This window comes from Jaculus jaculus, chromosome 3, assembly GCF_020740685.1.
Source record: "Jaculus jaculus isolate mJacJac1 chromosome 3, mJacJac1.mat.Y.cur, whole genome shotgun sequence".
Classification (NCBI taxonomy): domain Eukaryota; kingdom Metazoa; phylum Chordata; class Mammalia; order Rodentia; family Dipodidae; genus Jaculus; species Jaculus jaculus.
The window spans coordinates 157,134,923-157,157,579 of NC_059104.1; the positions used below are offsets into that span (position 1 = coordinate 157,134,923).

The 22,657-nt window shown below is 44.5% G+C and overlaps 1 protein-coding gene across 4 annotated transcripts in view; it reads left to right on the forward strand.

Annotated features, from left to right (window-relative positions):
- Positions 1-22,657, forward strand: part of Me3 (malic enzyme 3) — a 193,905-nt gene that overhangs the window by 61,853 nt on the left and 109,395 nt on the right. For all 4 annotated transcript variants that reach the window (XM_045144838.1, XM_045144837.1, XM_045144840.1 and 1 more), the window contains 2 exons: positions 15,007-15,140; positions 17,223-17,372. In XM_045144838.1, coding sequence (XP_045000773.1) covers positions 15,007-15,140; positions 17,223-17,372 — 284 coding nt within the window. The remainder of the gene's footprint in view (positions 1-15,006; positions 15,141-17,222; positions 17,373-22,657) is intronic.

Consider the following 22,657-nt stretch of genomic DNA (forward strand, 5'->3'; position numbering starts at 1 on the left):
AAATCATTATTCAGTTAAGTTTGAGTCGCTGTCCTCTTCCTCCTTCAATCCACTGTGCTGGTTGCCAGGCAAGCACAGAAAGGCTTTCCCACAGAGGAACTCCCGTGTGTGTGTGTGTGTGTGTGTACACAATAATTGCTCCCTCTGAGGACAGTGGGGTAGCTTGCTATGTCGAAGGCTACCCACAGAGAGGTGGCAGGAGCAGTCATTTAAAGGAGATTTTAAATGTTGACTTTACTTATCACAGGATATAGGTTTTAGAAGATTCTGTTAACTAAATGGCACTAAATATAGCTTCTGCCGTGGAGTTGTTTGTGCTGGGGCGTTTAGAGGAGAGGTCAGCCTGCAGGTCCCTGTGAATGTCAACACAGCCTCCTTCAGAGCAGATGATATCAGTCTACAACAACCCGGCCGCACTTGCAGGAATTCCAGTGACCTTTTTAGGAAATCAAAAACAGAAAAGAGTGACTTAACTACGTACCGTCAGCCCTTCAGCTCATAGATCCTAGAGTTAGCCAAGTTTATGAAATGAGAAAGAAAATGGAAAAGACACTCAAATTCATTAAATGCAAGGATTAGATTCTATCTCTGGAGGAAATTAAGAAAACAACCCCATGTTGATTAAATAAACCAGGCACTGGTAGAAAGAAAGACTCACATGATTTGCAGTTCCATATTTCCCTTCTAATATAATCTGAACAATGTCATTCAAAAGGCATTCTTGAGCTTTTAACTTTTGGTCCAGTCTCCTTTGAGCTTTTGCATTAATTTTAGATCTATGTTAGAACACAAGCTGAAATTTATTAAGCACCTAACTATATATTCCAAACAAATGGCAATCCAATGCTGAGAACCAAGTAGTTTGTAGAATAGGTCAGTGGTAGAGGTTCAAGAGAGAAGAATTAACAGAATGAAATTCCTTAAAAATAATTACAGGGTACTGTGCCTCTCAGGAGCATGAGACTTGGAAATCTGTGTGTCCGCCACAGTACTCAGCATTTAGAAAGGGCCCAGTTGTAGCCATGTTTATAAACACCTCAAGAATACTGACCACTAGCCAGGCACATCATACAAAGGGAGCTCCAGCCAATTCAATTTTGTCAGCCTACGAAAGGATATGACTATCTTCTTTGAGGAAAGTGAGTTAAGAACGTTGTCCATGATCCCCTAGCAGGTGAGGCTAGGTCACCAGCTGAACTAGGGAACCAACTTCAAGGAACAACCTCCCTCATTGGAGGCCTCCTTGCCTCTCATTGGCAAATCTGTCCCTGAACACCTGAGCTCCAGTAAAAATGCCCCCTGTGCTTTTCTGCTCATCACTCCACCCTGCCTGGCACTAAACCAGCTCACATAAATCCAAGTTAATTCTGAGACAAGCAAGATGTGAAGGACACTGGTTTGAATTAAAAGATCACTAGACTGGCTCACTACAAAAGCAAAGACTCCATATTTGGCCTGTCATACTCCAGGTGCCTGTTACATGGCTGCTATTCAAAATATACTCATTAAATAAATGATCCTGTAAACTAATTAATAGACCAACACAATGAAATGGGACTCAAGATTCAAGGCTCATTTCTGTCCCTTGCTGGGGCCATAGTTTTGAGCAGATCTGTGAATTATCTTAGACTCAGCTATCTGATCTTCAAAATGGCATGATAACTTTCACAGTTTACCTCATAGAGCAGTGACCCTAATAGAGAGCAATATTTGGGAGCCACTAACATAGGAAATAAGACTTGTTCACAGATCCTGCCAAGGCGTATATATATATATATATATATATTTGATATGAACCCAAACCACAGTTTATTCTGGACCTGCCTCCTGGTGTCAAAACACATAAGGAGGGTATTGGTGATTGGTCACTTTCATCTGTGAACCACAATGTTCATCTGTCACCAGGAAAAATGACTTCCTTCCTGCTTTACCTAGTCAGGTGGCAGAGGTGGTCGAGGCCCAGGAGAGTGAGGCTTTGCTGCACATCAGTTAGGGCTGGAAAAGCTTAACAGCTGGTGAACTGCACAGCTAATAAGCTTGTCCTTGGCTTTCTTACATCCCGTCATGGCACCTCCTCTCACTCATGCGTACACACACAGCGGGCGTGCATGCACAAGGCCTATTCGAGGACCCTCCCAAGGTGTGTCTGTTTGTTTTCTTACTTCTAGTCATAGCTCACTTCTTGACCCAATCTTCCCAGGCTGGGCCCATCAAAGTGCAGTTGTTGGAGGAAGGAAGCTGCCTCCTGTTCTCAGCTGTCCCTCTGCTGTTACCCTGTGGAGGTTCCACTAAGTGAGAGAGCCATTAAAGTGCCAAGAACAACATTATTTAAATTTTAAATAATAGGCTCTTGGGGATAGATGTTCATGAAGCATTCAGACCGCCCCTGGGAATTTTCCCAAGAGAATGATTCAAAATCTTTCTGACTATCCACCTCTGTTCCCTTGCTGAAGTAAGAACAAAACTTCCAGGGCTGTCAAGCACTTCAAGAGCAGATTCTTCAAGTTGTCTCCCATGCTGGTTGTTATTCAACAATTGTGCATAACCCAGGCATCCAAAAACAAAATAATGAAAGTAGCCATTGTTCTCATATACTTTTGAGTGGCATTTCTTAGCCACATCCCCATGGCATGTCATTGACCATCTGGGCTTCTATTCTCTTTCTATAAATGGGAATAATAACACCTGCCCTGCCTAGGCTCAGATGACATAAGTCTTATGAGAATGTTTGTTTGACACAATAAAGCAATAAAGTATTCAAGTGTCTTTTTTTCAATCACTGACAAAAAAAATGGGCAAAGCACATAACCACTCATGTGATGAATTTTATTTTTACAATCCAGTTGGATAAACTGTGTAGAATATAAAAAAAAAATCAGCGCACTTTTTAAAAACTAAGATTCCTTTTGCTTTCACAAGCACTGAGGAACACATTTTAGTTAATAGGTGACATGGGGCATAACTCTGTGCACACCAATTCTGAGGGAGAGTTTGGGAGCTGTCAGCATAGATTGAAATGTAGTGATCACCCTAGCCTCTAGCAAAGCACCCGGCACACAGGACATGCCTGACGCTTGTGGAGTGAGCAAGTGAAGGAAGAGACAGGTCTTCCTCTCTTTGCAGGAAGGCAGACAGTGATCAGCAGAGCAGGCTGTGCTACCAGAAATCTCAACCTGGAGGTGGCAGGCTTCCCGCTCTGGTTCAGGGAGCACTGCGGGACTCCAGCGGGGGAATATTGTGCCCTGGGGTACCACTGGGTGTGCTTTCCCTGGTGCCACAGCTGTGCAGTCTCTGTTAGTTAAAATAAACCCAGGGCTGCCTAAGTAGCCTTGTTGCTCCACCAGATCACTGAATCTTCTGCCTGAGTCCAGAAGCACAGATGTGTCCACTGAAGGTTAAAACCAGCTTTAGTCTGGGAACAGGGGAGGGGACGTTCTGTCCAGAGCGGTGGGATGAGAAACTCTATGCTAGGTTCTACCACTGTGGGAATTCGGGGCACTTGACTGACAATTTGAAGGAAAACATGACAGAATTGGATGCTGACTCTAATAAGCTTTAAAGCTCTGGAAGAAGAAAATACTCAGGACAGCTGTTGTCCCCAATTCTGAAGCATACCAGAATCACCTAAAGAAAGTATGGGAGATACACAGCTTTCTGATCCTCTGGACTGAATGTCCGTCTTTGGGGAGGCTTCCGAGTGGTTCCGATCTTCTACCTGCCAGGCAGGGACTCTGTTCTGCCACACTCACTGTGAACAAGTGAGCTCTGAATAAAATGGTACTCAGTGAGGCCAGCTAAGGGGTTCTTCAACCTAGTTCACACTAAGGAAAACCCAACAATGGTGCAACAGAGCAGATGAGAAAGAAGCATTTCCCATCAGCATTTCTAGGAAATGCACAAAAAGGAAGGAGGTGGGACCCACAAGGAAGTCAAAGAGGCAACCCTTCTTTCCTCTGTGCTGGCTGTCAGGTAGTTACACAAATGAGGCAGGTGGCCTGGTCCTGCCTCTGAGATTTCAACTGAAGAGGCCCTGGGGAGAAGGGAAATGGAAACAGAGCAGGCAGGAGAGGCTGAGCACTCCACGGAGGAGACCTCACCTTCTCTTCTCCCATGGTCTCTTCTTCCTCCACACCCTCCAGTGCTGGAATGCACTGGGGAAGAGAGCAGTCTACAGTGAGGTTTGTTTAGGATTTGCATGCAGGTTCTCTCATTCTTACTCTCCCTGGTCACCTGCTTCCCCATCTACTTTGCTCCAAGCATCTCATAGAACTAATAACATTTCCTCCTTTATTTTGAAGGGTGAATAACATTGGCTGCCACTTATGGAGGGTTTTATTAAGCGCTAGTGCTATGGCTTGCATAAGATTTGAGTACCCCACAAAGACTTAATGTTATTAAAGGCTTGGTATCCAATATGCACGTGTGAGAGGTGGTCGAACCCATGAGAGGTTCTTGCAGGTCATTACGAGCAGTTTCTCAGGAGGTAGCTCTTGTAAACTCTAAGGAACAACCCTATTGCCTCTTGTCTGCTCTACTTTCTGGTTCCAGATGTGATCACTGTTTTCCATAACCCACTACTGTCATGATACACTATGATCTACTGCACTCACCAGACTCCAGATCAGTGTAGCTGTCCCATATGTGGGAGAAAGAAATGCTTCCACAGACAGGCCAAGAAGAATCTGAAAAACAGGCCTTGTTCAATTTTCCTTCCTCTGCCTTATCTCCCAATAAATCACACCCTTTCCTCCCCATTACATTTTTACACAGCGATCTCGTTGACCATAAACATAACTACAGTTTTCCCCAGTCTTCTGAGTCCCCATTGAAGAAGCTCCTGGACTTAATAATCATTAAGCTTTCCTCTTGTTCACCCTTCCTGTCACGGTGGTGTCAGTTGTTTCACTTATGATGGGTGAGGGAGGTAATGTATCACCACACAGCTTCCTTAGCGAAGTGAGAGTCTTTAATCAATTCTTCATTCCTCTAGTACATATGATGAAGAACTGACATAGCCAAGTCCCTGAAGACAGACTCACAAACGGATGGTTGTGAGGCAGGACACTGAAGCCTGGTAGAAGTGTGCTTGGGGTGCTGCAGGAAAACGAGTCACTGAACTCAGCCAGGGAAGAGCACAGGAAGGCATCGACCATCACTTCTCTCTGTCTCCTGACATTCTTCCCTGCACGGTCCCAAAGGCCAAACAGTCTCCAGAGGCCAACACACCCAGATCTGTCTTTATCTTGGAAAAACCGAACCAGTGAAGCTTTGTTTGTTATGCCTATAATTACCAAAAAGTTTAATATTTTTATATTCAAAATTACTTCCTGGCATATTATTTTTGCTGAGTCATCCATGTACCCACAAAGGAGAGAAAGTATGTATTATATACTTTTCCCAAATAGGTAAAACTGAAGCCCGGGGATATAAAGATCTCACTGGTGTGGTGTGATATGAAGATGAGAGTAGAACCTTCTTATCTTTGGTACAATGAGTTCATCTTGGTGGCTTAGGACCAGAAACTTAGCTAGGAGTGGTGACCAGAGAAGTTCACCCTGGTGCACATTCTCCAAACAAGCCTATCTCTACTGGCTGTTTATACTGGCACAACTGTTATTAGAAGCATTTTTTAATGTTAGGAGAAGTTGTTTGGAGATGTTGAGACTCACTTCAAGGATCAAGAGTGGTATGACTGCTTCCCTCACACTGAAAGCAGAGGCCCCATTTGCACTGCTGCCTTGTCCTATCTGAGCAGGGTTAGGCCCTGTTGAGGTTGGGCATGGTCAGGCTTGAGTGCTACCTAGAGGTTTTATACAGAATGTGGGCAGCATCTCTAGAACCTCCAGTTACCTTAATGCTGGCCTCCTCCGAAGCCCAGGTGCTCACGGGGAGCATCTCAAGCAGTGGTCTTGTAGATTCGCATGGACTTTCTTATGTCCCTTTTACTCATCCTCTCCAGGACCTCACTGAGATAAAAGTCTTCACGGGCCAGGTTGTAGACTACTTCAGAACTTTTCTACTAGTGTGGGTATATAATGGGTATCACAAAGTCCCAATGTGAAATGCTCTGATGTTTCCAATAATTTGAAAAATATGCCCACCAAGATTTCTGGGTGTGTGTGGGGGGGGGGTGTGCATGTATGAAGGCCAGAGAAAGACTCTGGGAATCTGCTATCATTCTTTTGCCTCATTTCCAGGAGACAGAGTCTCTCACTGAATTGGGAGCTCTTCCATGCTCAGCTTTTTATGTGGATTTGCTGAGAATCAAACTCTGTTCCTCTTTCTTGCACACTGATTTAGCTCCCCTGTCCCTCAGCAGAGGGTGGACAACAGCAGTGGGAGAGTGTGACAAATGCTGGCAAGGGGAAGCTGGCTATAACACCCATGTGCCCCTGCCCGACAATACATTACCTCCGGGAGGCTTCAATTGCCAAATTGCCACCAGTTGGGGACCTAGCATTCAGAACACTTAAGTTTATGGAGGACACCTGCATCAAACCACCACTCTCCCCTCATATCCATACTTACAGATATTACAAGCTAAGATACATATATCAGCAGACAGCTTTGGTATGTCTGAGTTTAGATAACTTCACTTGATGCAATTATTTCCATGTCCATCCATTTTCCTAAAGGCTTCATAATTTCATTTTTCCATACTGCTGAATAGAGTTCCATTGTGTATATGTACCACATTCATTATTCGTTCATCTGTCAGTGGGCTTCCAGGCTGATTTTACAGCTTTATTTTTTTTTTAAGTTGTTTCCTCATCCTTAATTTTTAAATTACTCATTGTGAAAGACATGCTGTCAGTTACAACACACATAGCCTGGCTGGCCAGAGCAGGATCCCAAACTCCCTTGAAGGCCTCTGCTGCCACCTCCGCCCACGTGCAGCTTGCCACCCCAGGGTGCTTGCCAGTCACTAAGTTCAACACTAACTGCTCCTGCTAACTCCTACTCTCTGCATGGAGGGAGATCAAAGCATCTCCATTCTGTAGCCAGGGCATAATACAAGGTCAGAGCTCTGATGTCCAAATTCCTATACTTCCCAGTAGGCCAGACTAGGAGAGATCTAATGTGTAAAATATCAGTACAGTGTGTGGCTCTCTATACTCAAATTATTTAAAATAAGAGGAAATTAAACAGCACAGTTTTATAGGTCACATTTCAAGCACCCAATAGATGCGTGTCGCCAGTGGCTGATACATTGTTCAGAGAAAATATAGAACAGTATTCTCATGGCAGCACTGAGCAGACTATTGTGTTAATGTGGTAGTGAGGGCATGTGGCTGTTAGTTTACTGTAGGAATGGCTCACCTGGAGCCTACAGGGAGCTGAAGCCTTCTGCGTAATCCATGCCTTCCCAGGGTCTAAAATAGCATCTGTTACATGACTGTTTCACTAAATGAATTCATCCATTCACACCCCTATGTGTTCATTGAGTCATGACTCTGCCAGGCAAAAGGGTCAAAGCATTCACTTAGATAGTCTCTGCCCTCAAGGAATTTATTGTCTTTCTTGAAAATAAAAAGAAAGAAAATAAACACCAAAAAGTATTTTTGCTATTTATGCTAAATTAAATAGACTCCTTAACCTAAAGCAATAGGAAACTACAACAGACAAGCCTTAAAACAATAGCAATAAACAACAAAAACAAAACCTTTCTCCCAGCCCCAGCTGAAATCACAGAGTATTTGGGGAAATGAGCAAGAGTGCTACTTTCTTGATGAACCTGATATCAGCACAAGAGATAGGAGACAGACACCGAGGACACTCAACACCTGCCAAAACAGAGATCCGGAGTCTCCTAAGTGCCCATCGCTGAAGTAGACTTAAAACACACCCAACATGGCTCAGGGAATTTTGCGGAAGAGGGGCCAGAACGATTGTGAGTTGTAACTATAGATTGTTATGCACAGAGGCATTGCCTCTCCCCCATACCTTACTGCTGACCCCACAATGCACGACCCATAATCCCTATGGGGTTGACCTGCATCCCCAATGAGGAGGGCCCCTTCGGAAAAAGGGCAAGGATGAGAGAAAGGGTGGCACTGACATGTGTTGGTTATATGCTAAGCATGTCCATAACTAATAAAAATAAATTTTAAAAAACTTTCTTACCATACCTTTGAATTTAAAGGGAGAGGGGAGAGTTCAACATCTGTGTTCCAACCTGACCCCACAGCCCAGTTTGGTTAGCAATCTCAGAAGATAATTTCTCATAGTCCATAGAGAACTAAAGGTAGAGCCTCTGTCTTCTAGCTGCTCCCACTCCCATACTGCCTGCATGAGGGTGGCACTCATGTGCCCTGGCTCTAATGCCTTAAAGAAAAGATGAATTATACCTCCCAACTAGAACATAAGTCTCTGTACATTACCTAAATGGAAGGTCACACACTTCTCCTATGTACACACAGCACAGGCACAAGAGCCCACTCCTCAACTCCCCCACCAGGACTTTACAACGTGTTTCTGGAGCTGTGATTTTTGCACCCAAGAACAGAAGTATGTCTGGGAGAAACATCTTTCTCAGAGCTCTGTCTGTGGAGACTTTCCACACTTGTGTGTTTCTGAGACCCCTATATATCCATCCATCCCAGGAGTGTGCTCCAAGGCCTCATAAACTTGGCATGCAGTGAGGGCCAATGGCAGCCTTCCTAATTCAACTTCCTGTCTCCAACAGAAATCACAGCACCATAACTCGTGACAATCCCAAAAAAGTAGAGTTAAGAGGTAACATGCACAAGGAGGAGGAAATGCCTTCCAGCCCCCAACAGCTTTGACTGTACACCTCGGGCTGATCACCCACAGCTCTGTCCCTGCTGTGGCTGCTTTCTTTGCTGTTAGGATTGATTGATGGGAGAAGCTGGTTATCACATAGGCTGTCAGCCTAGAGCACGGTGTCATGGTGTGTGGAACAGAAAACCAGCACTGTCACACATGTCTGCTTCCGGTCGTGATGCCAGAGAGAGGAAACATGACTACATGCATTTCATGGGTCCTGTGTATACAGACCTGTTCACACCTGTACACAGATGGGCTGAAAGTTCAGATGCAAATACAGATCAACACTAGCTAACATACGGCTCAATATGTGGAAGCAGATAATCACATCCCTATTCAGTCAACAAGATTTTTTATATATAAGATTTCTTTTTGTCTGTTTAAAAATATTCTTATTTGGGCTCGATAGATGGCTCAGAGGTTAAGGCGCTTGCCTGCAAAGCCTAGCAACCCGAGTTTGATTGCCCAGTATCCACATAAGGCCAGATGCACAAAGTGGCGCATGCTTCTGGAGTTTGTTTATAGCTGCTGGCGGCCCTAGCATGCCCATTCTTTCTGTCTCTCTCTGCTGGCAAATAAATAAAAATATCTTTAAAACATTATTTTTCTTTTTTACTGAGCAATCAAACCTAGGCTATCAGGCTTTTCAAGCAAGCACCATCTCTCCAATCAACAACTTGATTTTAGTTTTTGTTTTTTGACACATTATACGTGTATGGAATGTATTTTGATCTTATTCCCCTCAGTTTCCCTCTGTTATTATTCTTCCCCTCCATCTAAAACCCTTCTTCTCCTCAACTAAGCCTCTCCTATTTTTAAGCCTCTTTTTCTGACTCACTGAATTAAATTTGCATTGCATGCATGAGCACAGATAGAGGTTATTCAATGGACAACTTCCCAGTGGCTACACCACGAAGAACATACTCCCCCTCCCCCAGAAATTATTAGCTCCCCAGAAGGGAATCTGTGTGACGTTGTAAACTTGGCCAACAACTATTTTGACATGCCTAGTCTTGGGAACTCTGGATTAGCGTAGAGGAAAATATATCAACTTTAGAAACATTTGGACCTGGGTTATACTCCTGATTTGTTTTTGAATTGACTTACTGTTTGAGTTCGGACAAGTTACTTCTTCTCTGGCCATAGTTTCCTAATCCACAAAATTGGGAATGATAGTATGCTTTGCTGTGAGGGACTCTATGAGGGTTATATGAGTAGACAAGGATCAAGTATTATTTCTCAATGCCTGAACCATCCTCAGGAGTGCTCCATCAAAGGTAGTCATTGCTCTTCTTATAAGTGATGATATTGTTGTGCTAAAACTTGTGATATCTTTTTTGGAGTGTCTGCTTCCTCACTGCCTTGTTTGTTATCTAGCAACTGATGTCCATGAAGTCAAACAGAATACACATTGCATGTGCTCCACTGCATGCACTGACAGGCAAAGAAGGGATGAGCTGCATGAAATAGGGGAGGCAGAGAGGCCCTCCCTCTCGGGGACCTTGACTATGACATGGAAGAGAGGGTAAGAGCACTCTGAGCATGGTAAGGAGGGGCACTGGTGTGAGACTAACCATGGCAGAGAAGGAATGTGTCTGTGATGGGAAAATGACTGGAACTTCAGTGGCAGCAGCCTTGCCTGAGACTATGGGCTGCCCCTGGCCAGCCTGGCTCTTAAGTGCCCCTCAAGACTCATCTTTGAGTCAAGCTCATCTGATGAGCTTTGTAGTGCCACCTCTCTTGAACAAACTAAGTAAAAGAACAGCTGGTGCTCATTGAGGACATTCTATGTGCTCATATCTATGAGCTTTTCACATGCATTATTATTTCATTTAACTCCATAATTCATGGACTGGCAGCACTGTTTCCTAAGTGGAAGAAATGGCTTGTGAAGTAAGAGACCTGTGATTGCTATTTCATGTTAACCCATGTGTCTTTTCAAGTAGACTCATTAGGAGAGTGGCCAACGCCTATTCCCTTTGACACCCCCAGAATCCTAACACAGAAGGTCTGGCACAAATAGGAATCGACAGAAGTTTATGGAATAAATAAGAAGATTGGCAGATGTATGACATGGTTCTGGGGCCAGAGACACCAGGAAGACTACCAAAATTAGAAGAAAAAAAGAAAAGAAAAGAAAAGAAAACCCTCAGTCATGAGGAACAAGAGTACTTGGAAGCCTGGGTCTTCAAACAGCAGGAGGTTGGGACCAGGCATATCATGATAGTCTATGCCTCTGAGCCTTGCCATCTAATTGGTGAGATGTGTTCAGATATCCTCTCTCTGATAGCATTAACTTTTACCCTGGGTTCTCAGACAGTCTTGCACACAGGCAGAGTTTAGAGGCTGGTACAGAGGGAAGACAGTAAGATGGGAAAAGTCAAGAGTAGAAAGTAAAATATTAAAACTGGTATAGCACCACTACTGACCAGTCAGAATGGCCACAGGCCCTTAGTGTTAAGCAGGATCCAGAGGCCTCTTACTTACTTAACCAGACAGTCCAGTGGTTACTGAGTGTTGAGGAAGCCCTGGGGCTAGTTGGGAGAAGCGAGAGCAAGTGAGGATGCCCAAGGGCCTGGGAGAAGGGGTCAGAGCAGTAGCTCTGCATCGGTTGAAACATCTCTAACTAATAACAAGTGGGAGGAACCCACCAGTGGGCCCTAGCTAAAAATTACCACTTGGGTAGGGAGGTGGAAATTTAATTATGGGTCAGTCATTTTTCAAAGGCCATTTGTCCTATTTTGAAAGTTTTTGTAAAACCAGATAATATAATCTGTGACTCTATTCACTGGGCACACAGATGCACACACACAAAAAAATGTCTCAGTGTGGTAATAATAGATACGTGCTCCACTACTGACTCCTCCATGCTGTGTGTCCTGGTCTTACTGTAGAACCTCTGCTGGAGTTTGTGACTTTTGACACATATACCAAGAGCTGGAGTGCCAATTTAAAAATTATTTATTTTCTAGCCAGGTGTGGTGGTACACACCTTTAATCCCAGCACTCAGGAGGCAGAGGTAGGAAGATCGCCATGAGTGTGAGGCCACCCTGAGACTACATAGTGAAGTCCAGGTCAGTCTGGGCTAGAATGAGACCCTACCTCCAGAAAAAATATATATATATATATTTATTTTCCTGATAAATACAAGTTCTAATATTTTTCATCTCTGCCATAGTGAATAGCCTTAAAAGTTCCTATCTTAAGCCAAGCAGGGTGGCACAGGTCTGTAGTTCCAGCTACTCAGGAGGCTGTGGGAGGATTGCAAGTTCAAGGCCAGCCTGGGCTACAGTTGAGTTTCAGGCAAGCTTGGACAACTTAGAGCTTATCTCAAAATAAAAGGTAAATAGAAGGCTGGGGATATAGTTTAGTGATAGAGTGCTTCCCTGGCATACATGGGGCCTGGGTCCAATCTCCAGTACTTCCACAAAAGAGAGAGAAAAAGAGAGAGGGAAATGCTACTTGGATATTACTTTAGAGCCATGGTGTAGCTAAATTGCATGCCTTTTGTGAATTTATAAATCTGGCTTATCTTAATATTAGTTTCAGCATGAAAAGCTTCTAGAAATAATTTCTTTAAATCCTCCAAATTACCAGAGGCTAAGTAGTCATTCTTTGTCCTCAAATACGAAAGAAGTTGCTGGAAGTCAGCCAAGAGAAACACTTGGGCTTGTAGACAGAAGCAGGCTGTTATTAAAAGCCATGGTGGTCATTAACAAAGATGATGTCATCATGAAATATCTGGGCTCCCCAGGATTCTTGTGGCCAAGAAGGGGCAACCATAGTCTTTCCCAAGACAATAAACAGCCACCTAATGGTGTTGGGAGAAAGTTCCCAGTGGCCAGACCAGTGGCTTCCTGCAAAAGGATCTGGGATGCAATATGTAGCTTCCTGCTTGCAAAGCTACTGGCTTTGCAGATATATGAACTGGTAACATTGGGTTTTGAAGGAGAACTACTTTAGAATGTTATGTGTGGAGTACTCATGAGAAGTCTCTTGTGAGTCAACCTTACAGACAGGGTAGGACCTCCTTTCTGACCTTTCACACAGCTCCAATAGTTCTTCTAGGAGGGGCAATAGTTCTTCAAGATATCCAGAGGCTAAATTATTATGACTTTACAAAAATTCGAAAGAAGCCCAGTGTCTGAGATCCTGAACTCATAAACCAAGGGCAAAGAAGAAATTAGTAGCAGCCAATGACTCTAACTTTTATTCACTCTTCCCTCTATTTCTCTCACTCTTTTTTTTCCCTCTGTGCTTCCCTTGCCAACCCTTTCTCTCAATGGTTCCTTGAAGGCCCTAGGGGCAAGTGACAAGTGGGAAGAATACAACCTTTGATAAAATCTTGGTCTAAGATGACCATGGTGAAGTTTTATTAGCAAAAGTACTTATTGGTTAAAGTGGTAACTTGTGGCTCACATTTCTTTCACAAATGACAACGTTAAGCAACTTTTTTTTTTTTTTTGGTTTTTCGAGTTAGGGTCTCACTCTGGCTCAGGCTGACTTGGAATTCACTATGTAGTCTCAGGGTGGCCTCGAACTCTCAGAGATCCTCCTACCTCTGCCTCCTGGGATTAAAGGCGTGTGCCACCATGCCCAGCTTAAGCAACCTTTTTTTTATGCCATTAACCATGTGTGTATTTTCTTTAGGGAAATGTCTATTTAAGTCCCTTGCTGACTTTTAGATTGAGTTTTATTTTTTTTAATTGTTGTTGCATGGAACAAAAGGATACAACAAGCACTCATGAATCTATTTCTAATATAAATAAAGTCTGACAAAGACAAATTTGCATGGCGGAAAAACTCCAAAGCAGAAGTCACTATTTTAGCGGCCCCCACCAGGACTAGCTTGGCCAGGTGGCCAGGATCCATCTCAACAACGACAATAAGCTTCACGTCTGTGGACTTCCCCTGGAAAATCCACACCCCTGGTCCAATTATGAGAAACACTGGACAAATTCCAGCAGAGGAGTATTGTACAAACTACCATCCTCTAAACTATCCCGGTCATCAAAAACAAGAGATGTGTGAGAACTGACAGAGCCGTGGCAAGCCCAAGGAAACGATGACTAAGAAGCGTGGCACCCTTGATGAGGTCCTGGAACATACACACGTGGTTAAAAAAAAAGGAAGGAAATCTGAATAAACCATCAGCTTGAGTTATAATAGTGAGTCACTATTTAACCATCAACCCTAATGAATGTGCCACACTAATGTAAAGAAACTAATCAAGGAAATGGGGGAGAGACATACATGAGAATGCCATTCTACAGTCTCAGTTTTTCTGTAAATATTTAACTTCTTAAAAATAAATGTAGGGGCAGAAGAGATTTCTCAGTGGTTAATGGTGCTTGCTTGCAAAGCCTGATGGCCTGGGTTCGATTCCCCAGTACCTATGTAATGTCAGACGCACAAAGTGGTTCATACATCTGAAATTTGTTTGCAATGGCAAGAGATCCTGGTACACATATATTCTCTCCTTCTATTGTTCTCTCTCCCCGTCTCTCTTTCTTTCTCCCTCTCACTGTCTCTCAAACGCATGGTAATCCTCCCTCTGCCTCCCGAGTGCTGGGATTAAAGGCATGTGCCACCACGCCCAGCTCGAATAAAAATATTTTAAGAAAATAAATAAATTTAAAGCTGAGGAGATGGATCAGTGGGTAAGAGCACTTGCTGCAGAAGCAGAAGAACTTGAATTCCATCCCCAGCACAATAAAAAGCCAGGCATGGCTGCACACGCCTGGAACTCCAGCACTGGGGGGGTAGAGACAGGAGGACCTCTGGGCACACTGGTCAGCCAGTCTAGCCACAAAACAGAGAGCTCCAGCTTTCATGAGTAACCCTATCTCAAGGAAATGAGGAGGAAGTATGACAGAGAAGAACACCCAACATTCTACTCTGGGCCCCTCAAATGTGCACATGGGGTGCTATATCTGTGCACACATGAGCACATATGCCTGCACCACGCATGTTCATATATGCACTACATAAACTTAAAACAGAAGCAAATTCAGATGAGGTACCTGTTTTCCTCATTTTCTGGCACGAGATTTCCTCCCCTCCCCTCCCCTACCCCCCACCACCTGCCTGTCCTGTCTTCAATGGCAGAAGTGGGGGTTTGGAGTCCAGGCCCTTTCTACACTGTCTTTTGCCTGCTTACAAAAGCAACCTTTGTTCCTTGTCTTCCTACACTTAGGTGTGTGTTCCTTTCTCCTCAGGGCATGGCCTTTACACTGGAGGAAAGGATGCAGCTTGGAATCCATGGCCTGATCCCTCCCTGCTTCCTGAGCCAGGATGTCCAGCTCCTCCGGATCATGCGGTACTATGAGAAGCAGCAGAGTGACCTGGACAAGTCAGTGCCTGAAGTAGATTGTCTGTGTGTGATCCTTGGGCTGTCCTGCCCCGTGGCCCACAGGGGGTTTTCTTTGTCCTGAGAGATGTCAGACCCCTCTATGTCCGAAAGAGGGGTGGTCTCCCAGGGCAAAGACTTGTTATAACAGAGGCACAACAGAAATATTCTTGAAGGACTGGGATGTGAAATTAGATTCAAAATTCAAATCTGGGGCTGGGGATATGGCTGTCATTAAAGTTCTTGTCATGCAAGTATGAGGGCCTGAGTTCAGATTCCAGAACCTATGTAAATGCTAGGAATGTGGTGGTGGTACTTATGATCCTAGTGCTGGGGAGCTGAGACATGTAGATCCCCCAGGCAAGCTGGCTAGTTAGCCTAGCCCAATCAGAGCACTCTGGGTTCTAGTGAGAGACTGTCAATAAATAAGGCGGCAAAAGACAGACAACCAATGTCAACCTCTGCCTACACACACACACACACACACACACACACACACACCTGCACACACACTCAAACACTCACTCATACACATACACATACACATACACATACAAACAATCCCAAATCCTTCCCTTTCCAGTTCTTTCCATCCCAGTGAGCATCACTTATTTGCCTAGAATGACCCTCCGGGATCTGGGAGAGATGAGTACACCCAGTGCTGCGAGCTCAAGAGGGCTTGCTCCCGACACACGCATTGCCCCAAAGACCCTCACCTCAGCGGGTGCCTGGAGGAAACGTTAGGAAGGCTCCCCATAGCTAAGTGTTTGGGAGGAATGAGCAGAATGTAGAATTGGGGAGAAATATGCATAAATGGCTACATGGTAAGAGAATGCCCTACATTGCCAATGAGTTCAGATGGTGACTACTTCTGAGCGTAAATCCTCCCTTCCTAAAGCATTATTAAGAACATAATGTTTCATTCTGGACAAGTGCCTTTGGTGGTGAGGAGGCTGAGGTCCAGGAGGTCAGTTGTAGGGCTGGACACTATCACCATACCCAAAGATATCCCACTACAGGGGGGCTCTTTTCCCCTCTCAGCTCCAGGCAGGGCCTCAATAACCCACACACTCTCTCCCAAAGTGTTGTGCAAAAGACTGCAGTTCAGCAGCCACGCTTCAGTGTGAATTTCAGCCCCTGGGTGTTCTCTCCCAGAGGCTGTGGGGTTGTCCACAGGGAGCGTTAAACACTGTTCTTGCCTTTGAGGGAACATGAGTGGAGACTCTTTCCTGGCTTGGTGATTTCAGACTGCAGGGAACACCAAAAAAAAAAAAAAGAAAGAAAGAAAGAAAGAAAAAAGAAAAGAAAAAAAAAGCCAGGCGTGGTGGCACACGCCTTTAATCCCAGCACCCGGGAGGCAGAGATAGGAGGATTGCCATGAGTTTTAGGCCACCCTGAGACTCCATAGTGAATTCCAGGTCAACCTGGGCTAGAGTGAGACCCTATCTGGAAAAAAAAAAAAAAAAGAAAGAAAGAAAGAAAAGGTTGGTTTTGGAACAGTCCTCCTGAGATAAGCAGCTATTCAATCACTGGTACACTCCGCTTGGAATAGGAAACAGGGCAGTAGAAATGGCTACTTCATACAGCACTCATATTTTCCCTGACCCTATTCCATGTAGAACATTATTATTACTCTACTTTCACTCGAGTCACATAACCATCTTGCAGTGGTTGAGGGAACAGATTCTGAAGACACACTGCCCAGGTTCAAATCTCTACTTTGCTATGAAACCTTGGGCGCACTAGTAACCCTTGTCTGTGAAAAAGCAAGAACTGTAGTGCCTGCCTCACAAGTCACTGGAAGTTTTCAATGGGGAAATGTAAGCTAGAACACTCTTTCTACACGATGTATAATAATTATGACCTTAAGGCAGTCACACTCTTACCATTGCAAAGATGTGGACCCTCCCCACTGGAGCAGAAGGGCAATTTGCCCTTGAATACGCAGAGGTGGGAGCCCTGGCACTTCATTCCTCCCTACAAGGCCTCCATCCGTCCTCTCTTCACAGTGATTCCTCCAGAGGCTGCCAGGTGGCCGAACCATGCTCCTAGGATCAGCTTGCTCCTTAACTCTTCCTTTCCCAGGTACATCATTCTCATGACGCTCCAAGACCGCAACGAGAAGCTCTTCTATCGGGTGCTGACTTCAGACGTGGAGAAGTTTATGCCCATTGTGTACACCCCTACTGTGGGGCTGGCCTGTCAGCACTATGGACTGACCTTCCGCCGGCCTCGGTGAGCATCCGTCGGGCGGGGTGGGGCTGCCCCACGGAAGGCTAGGAACTGTTTCCGCTGCTCTTACTTCTCGACAGCTCAGAAGGTAACTCCTCTTGGCTCAGTGGCTTGGAAGGAGGCATTTGATTTTAAGCACTTGTTCAGAAAAATAACCCTGTATTCAGAAATATGAGTAAGAAGTTACAAAGGGAATACAGAAACTTCTCCACATACAGATGATAAATGCTCAGTATGTCGCTCAGAGTTGGCCCAGGAGTGGGGTTCCCATTATTCTCATGTTATCTACCCCCCATACACCTCCACTTCTGTTTATCTCCAAAGTTCCTCCTGGTGATTTAGGGCATTAAGTTATGGCTTGTTGGATGCCAAGCACATTTCTTTGGTGGGGGGGTGGTGCCTCAAAGAACTAGTATACTTTCATCTGAGTTTGACTTAAATTCCACATAAAATGTCATTTTATTTGTCAAAAAATTGACATTTAAAAAAATTTGACATTTTATTATGGAATTTGAGGGGAGTGGAGTGTGTGTGTATGCACATGTGTGTGCAGATGTCTATGTCCCATGCACACATGTGGACGTCAGAGGAGACCATCTGGTGTCTTCCTCTATTGTTCAACTTGGGTGCTTCCTTGATATAGAGCCTCTGTCTCTGAATCCAGACCTAGTGTTTTCACCAACCCCACTGATTCTGGGCTCTGCTCCCCACAAAACTGGGGTTACAGACCTGCATAGCCACCCTCAGCTGTTTATGTGGGAATCAAACTCGGACATTTGTCAGACCCTCACATTTGTGAGACAAGTGTTCCTAAACGACTAAGCCAACTCCCAGCCCTTGAGGGGAGTTTTCTAAAGAAAGGAGTTAGTTTTGCTTACATGTTGAGTTCAGCACATATGCATACATGTCATTTTATTTTTCTATTTGTATGTGACATGTGTGCATATTCATGTGGACACACGTGTGTGCATGTGCATGTGCAAGTAGGAGCCAGAGGCCAACCTCAGGTATCTTTGTGGATCACTCTCCACCTTACTTTGTATTTTTCACTGTATCAATGAATGGCAGCTTTTATTAAGTTCTCACATGTGTTCATATGTGAATATGTATTAAAATTTTTCCCCTTAAAAGAGCTGTTCTGGGGCTGGAGAGATGGCCCAGAGGTTGAGACACTTGCCTGCAAAGCTTAACAACCTGGGTTTGATTCCCCAGTACCTACATAAAACCAGATGCACAAGGTGGCACATGCATCTGAAGTTCACTTGCAGTGGCTAGAGGCCCTGGCATACACATTCATCCTTTCTCCCTCTCTCTCTCTTCCTTTCTCTGTATCTCTCTGCTTACAAATAAAGAGGAAACAAAGAACTGCTCTGAATCTGTAACTTAGTACTTATACTTAACTAAATCCTTAGTTTAAACTCATGTTTTTATAGCTAATAGTAATTTCCTACTTTTAATGTTTTTCCAGTTCTGACATTTTCATACATGTATATATGAATTTTGATCTTATTCCCAATTACCCTTTCTTACCTTCTTCTTCCACTAACACACTTATTTCCAATTACTCCCCATCCTACTTTCATGCCACAGCTTCTGGGCAATCATGAGTATAGTCATGTCATATCTAGAAGACGGCAGTTCTCAGCCCTCTTGCTTTATATTTTTCCACCCCTTCTGTGTGGCTCCTTAATCCTTGAAGAGTCCATCTTACTTTCCAAGACAGGGTCTCTCACTTACTGATTCAACCAGACCTGCAAGGGAGCAAGCTCTGGGGATCCTGCTGGCTCCAGGGCTTGGATTACAGGTGCACACCACCACACTGGCATTTTAAGTAGGTGCTGGGGATCAAACTCAGATTCTCAAGCTCGCATGGCAAGCACTTACCCAGTGAGCCATATCCCCTGCCTCAATATATGTATTTGTATATATTTAAAGTGGAAAAAGAGGATTTTCAAAGGTTCTCAGTGCAAGACATCTGATAAGTATAAATACTAGGGCTAGAAAGATAGTTTAGCAGTTAAGGCACTTGCCTACAAAACCTAAGGGCCCATGTTCAACTCTTCAGATCCCACATAAGCCATACCCACAAGGTGATGCACGCATACAAGGTTGCACATGTACAGAAGGTCGCACACAAGTCTGGGGTTCAATTACAGTGGCTGGAGGCCCTGGCATGCCAATTCTCTTTCTCTCTGTTGCTCACTTGCTTTCTTGCACAAAGAAACGGCCAGTCTGTTGGGCTTGCTTCAAGAGAAATTAAATGAAATGCATAGTTCTAGCACTAACAACAACAAAAAAGAATGGCCTAGATTTGTTACCTGTAACGGAACATTATCAGTCAGCAAGCATCGGCCTCTGTTATGATACCTAAACACAGTGTACCATGCACAGATTTGTAGTTTACATTTATATAGATTTTATATATCAGTTTTGTCTTGGCTTATTTTGGTTTTTTGAGTAAAAGTCTCATGTAGTCCAGGTTGGCCTCAAACACTATATAGCCAAAGCTGGCCATGATCTCTTGATACCTCCTGCCTCCATCTTCCAAGTGTGCCGGTTATAGAAGTGTGCCACTATGCCCAGTTATAAAGCAGTTATTTATTTATTTTTATTTATTTATTTTTTTTCTTTTTGGTTTTTCAAGGTAGGGTCTCACTCTAGCTCAGGCTAACCTGGAATTCACTATGTAGTCTCAAGATGGCCATGAACTCACAACGATCCTCCTACTTCTGCCTCCTGAGTGCTGGGATAGTGCTGGGATTAAAGGTGCACCACCACACCCAGCTATAAATCAGTTTTATAAATCATGTGTTATAAAGGGAACATGTAATCATGAATCTGTGATGTCTTTTGTTCATTTGAGCCAGACCATGGAAGATGACAAAAAATGTGGACACTCCTCCCCTTTATTCGAATGTATGACTTCTGGAACCCCATGGTGGTGAAACAAGAGGGTAATAGCACTAGAAAGAATGGGCAAGGGCCTCTGCCCAACAAAGAGGAAGTCCCATGGTCAAGAGGGTCTAATTCATGGGCAGGTGTTTCAGCCTCTGGTCCAGGCCCCACTTGTGGTTCTCCAAGGGGTTGGCAATGGACAAGGAGGTGGCAGCCAAGTGGAGTTCCAGGTGGGACCCTGATACCACTTATGCCCGGAGAACCTCGTCACTTCCGGGTATGGATGGAGAAGGTGCTGCAGTGTGGGAAACAGATACACAACAGCACAAGCAAGAAACCTCATGATGAGCTGGGGCAAGACAAAGACATACCTGTGAAGGTTAAATCCTATCCTAAGTCCTTTACACATCTCATTCAGTTATCACCTCTTCCCCAGGACATAACCACTTTCATCACAGTTGCAGATAGGGAAACTGAAACACAAAGAAGTAAATTGCCCAGAATCACATAGCTTGAGACTACCAAAGCTAGGACTCAACCTACATACACTCAACAGAAATGTGGACAGGTAACCACTACACTATGCTCACCACACTGCCTTTATAGCCCAGGACCGTGCACATATGGTGGGCATTTAGAACGGCAGGCCACTGCAGCTCCAGGAAGGTTCCACTGCTAAAGAGTTGACGGTATAGATTTCTAGATGCGGTTTTCAGGCCTCTCCCAGGAGAATTGATCCAGCCAGGTCTGAGGCAGGCTCAGGCAGACTGACCATCTTCTTCGATTAGCCCCTCACAGCCAATACAGACTTCCCAAATGTTTCTTTCTCACTAATCCTTCTTCAGACGACGACCCAATTAAGTTATTTGACATGTGACATTCTGAGTTGTTGCTCTAGGTTTTCATCTGGCCTCTTTCCAGGTGTTCATTTCACACCTGCCTTGCTCCTGAGGTAAAGAATACTTTGGGCTCTGCCCTACCCCTGAGCCCCTCCTGAGTCCTGCCTGGGATGGCTTTGTGGATTAACAACTGAAGAGAGGACAGCCAACCACAAGGCCAAGAGCCAGGCCTTCTCGGTTTCTGAAATGATAAACATTCCTGCCAGGTTGCTGGGAACAATGGAGTCCTCTGTGAAAGGGGTCTGCCTCCCCCACCAAAGCTAATTAGGTCCAGCTGATACTAAAACTGAGCCTCCAACACAACACGCCTGAGCTCCGCAATGCCTCACAACTTGGAAGGAAATACCAGGGTACCTCAAAGTACCTGAGGGTCATCAGCACACCCTCTGCATGGGGGTCCATGAACCTGGTTTGCAGGGATGCTCTCTGAATGATACTTAGAAGAAGTGAAAGCCAGAGGTGAGGCTGAGGTGAGCTGAGGCCAGGAGAGGTCTCAAGCCCGAAGAGGGGTGTGAAGAGGAAGCTAACATGGTTCCCAGTGTCTATGAATGTTTTCCCCCCAGGCACCTCCTCCCACCAGCCCTGTCTTTACTTTCCTCGTCCCCTTAGACTCCAAATAAAAACAATAGGCACACATTTGTGGACATAGCAATTCAAGTGTTAATGTGAAGTCCAACCTGGAAACATTAGTCATGATTCCCATTAAAGAGAGTGAGGCAGGCTTCATTCAAACAGGGACAGGCATGCCCACAGGTATAGACACTACAGTGTAGTCTTGCCATGAGGGAACACACTGCACTCAACTTGAAGAAGACAAGTGGAGACAATAAGAAGCAGGGGAGGAGATAGTGGATGAGAAGTTTCTAAGAGGAGACATCCACAACCAGGGGTGATGGCTATACTGACTTGACAATGTTGTCACTGAGGAAGGTCAGAATGATAATATTTCAAGGTGATCAGATATACAAAGTAGGGTTTTGTTGTTTTTAATTGGGTTAATTAATTAATTGTCAATTGGACAGAGAATGAAGTCCACTATTTGGCCTGGTTAGAAAGGACTGAGGAGGGGTTGGAGAGATTGCTTAGTGGTTAAGCACTTGCCTGTGAAGCCTAAGGACCCTGGTTCAAGACTCGATTCCCCAAACCCATATAAGCCAGTTGCACAAGGTGGTGCATGCATCTGGAGTTTATTTGCAGTGGCTGGAGGCCCTGGCTTGCCCATTCTTTTTCTCTCTCTCCTGTTTCTGCCTGTTTCTCTCTCTGTCTTCCTGTCACTCTCAAATAAATAAATTAAAAGGAAAAAAAAAAAACCAAACAGGACTAAGGAACCTTCCCAGAGGTTTACTCAGGAGAATATGTCACAGTTTTGAGTTGTGAATAGTGGAAAGAGCTCAGATTTTAATGTGCAGAAACCTTGGCTTTAAAGTTCGGCTCCTGATGACTTTGACAATTAACTTACATCCCCTTCAGTCTCCCTTATGGGAAATGAGAACA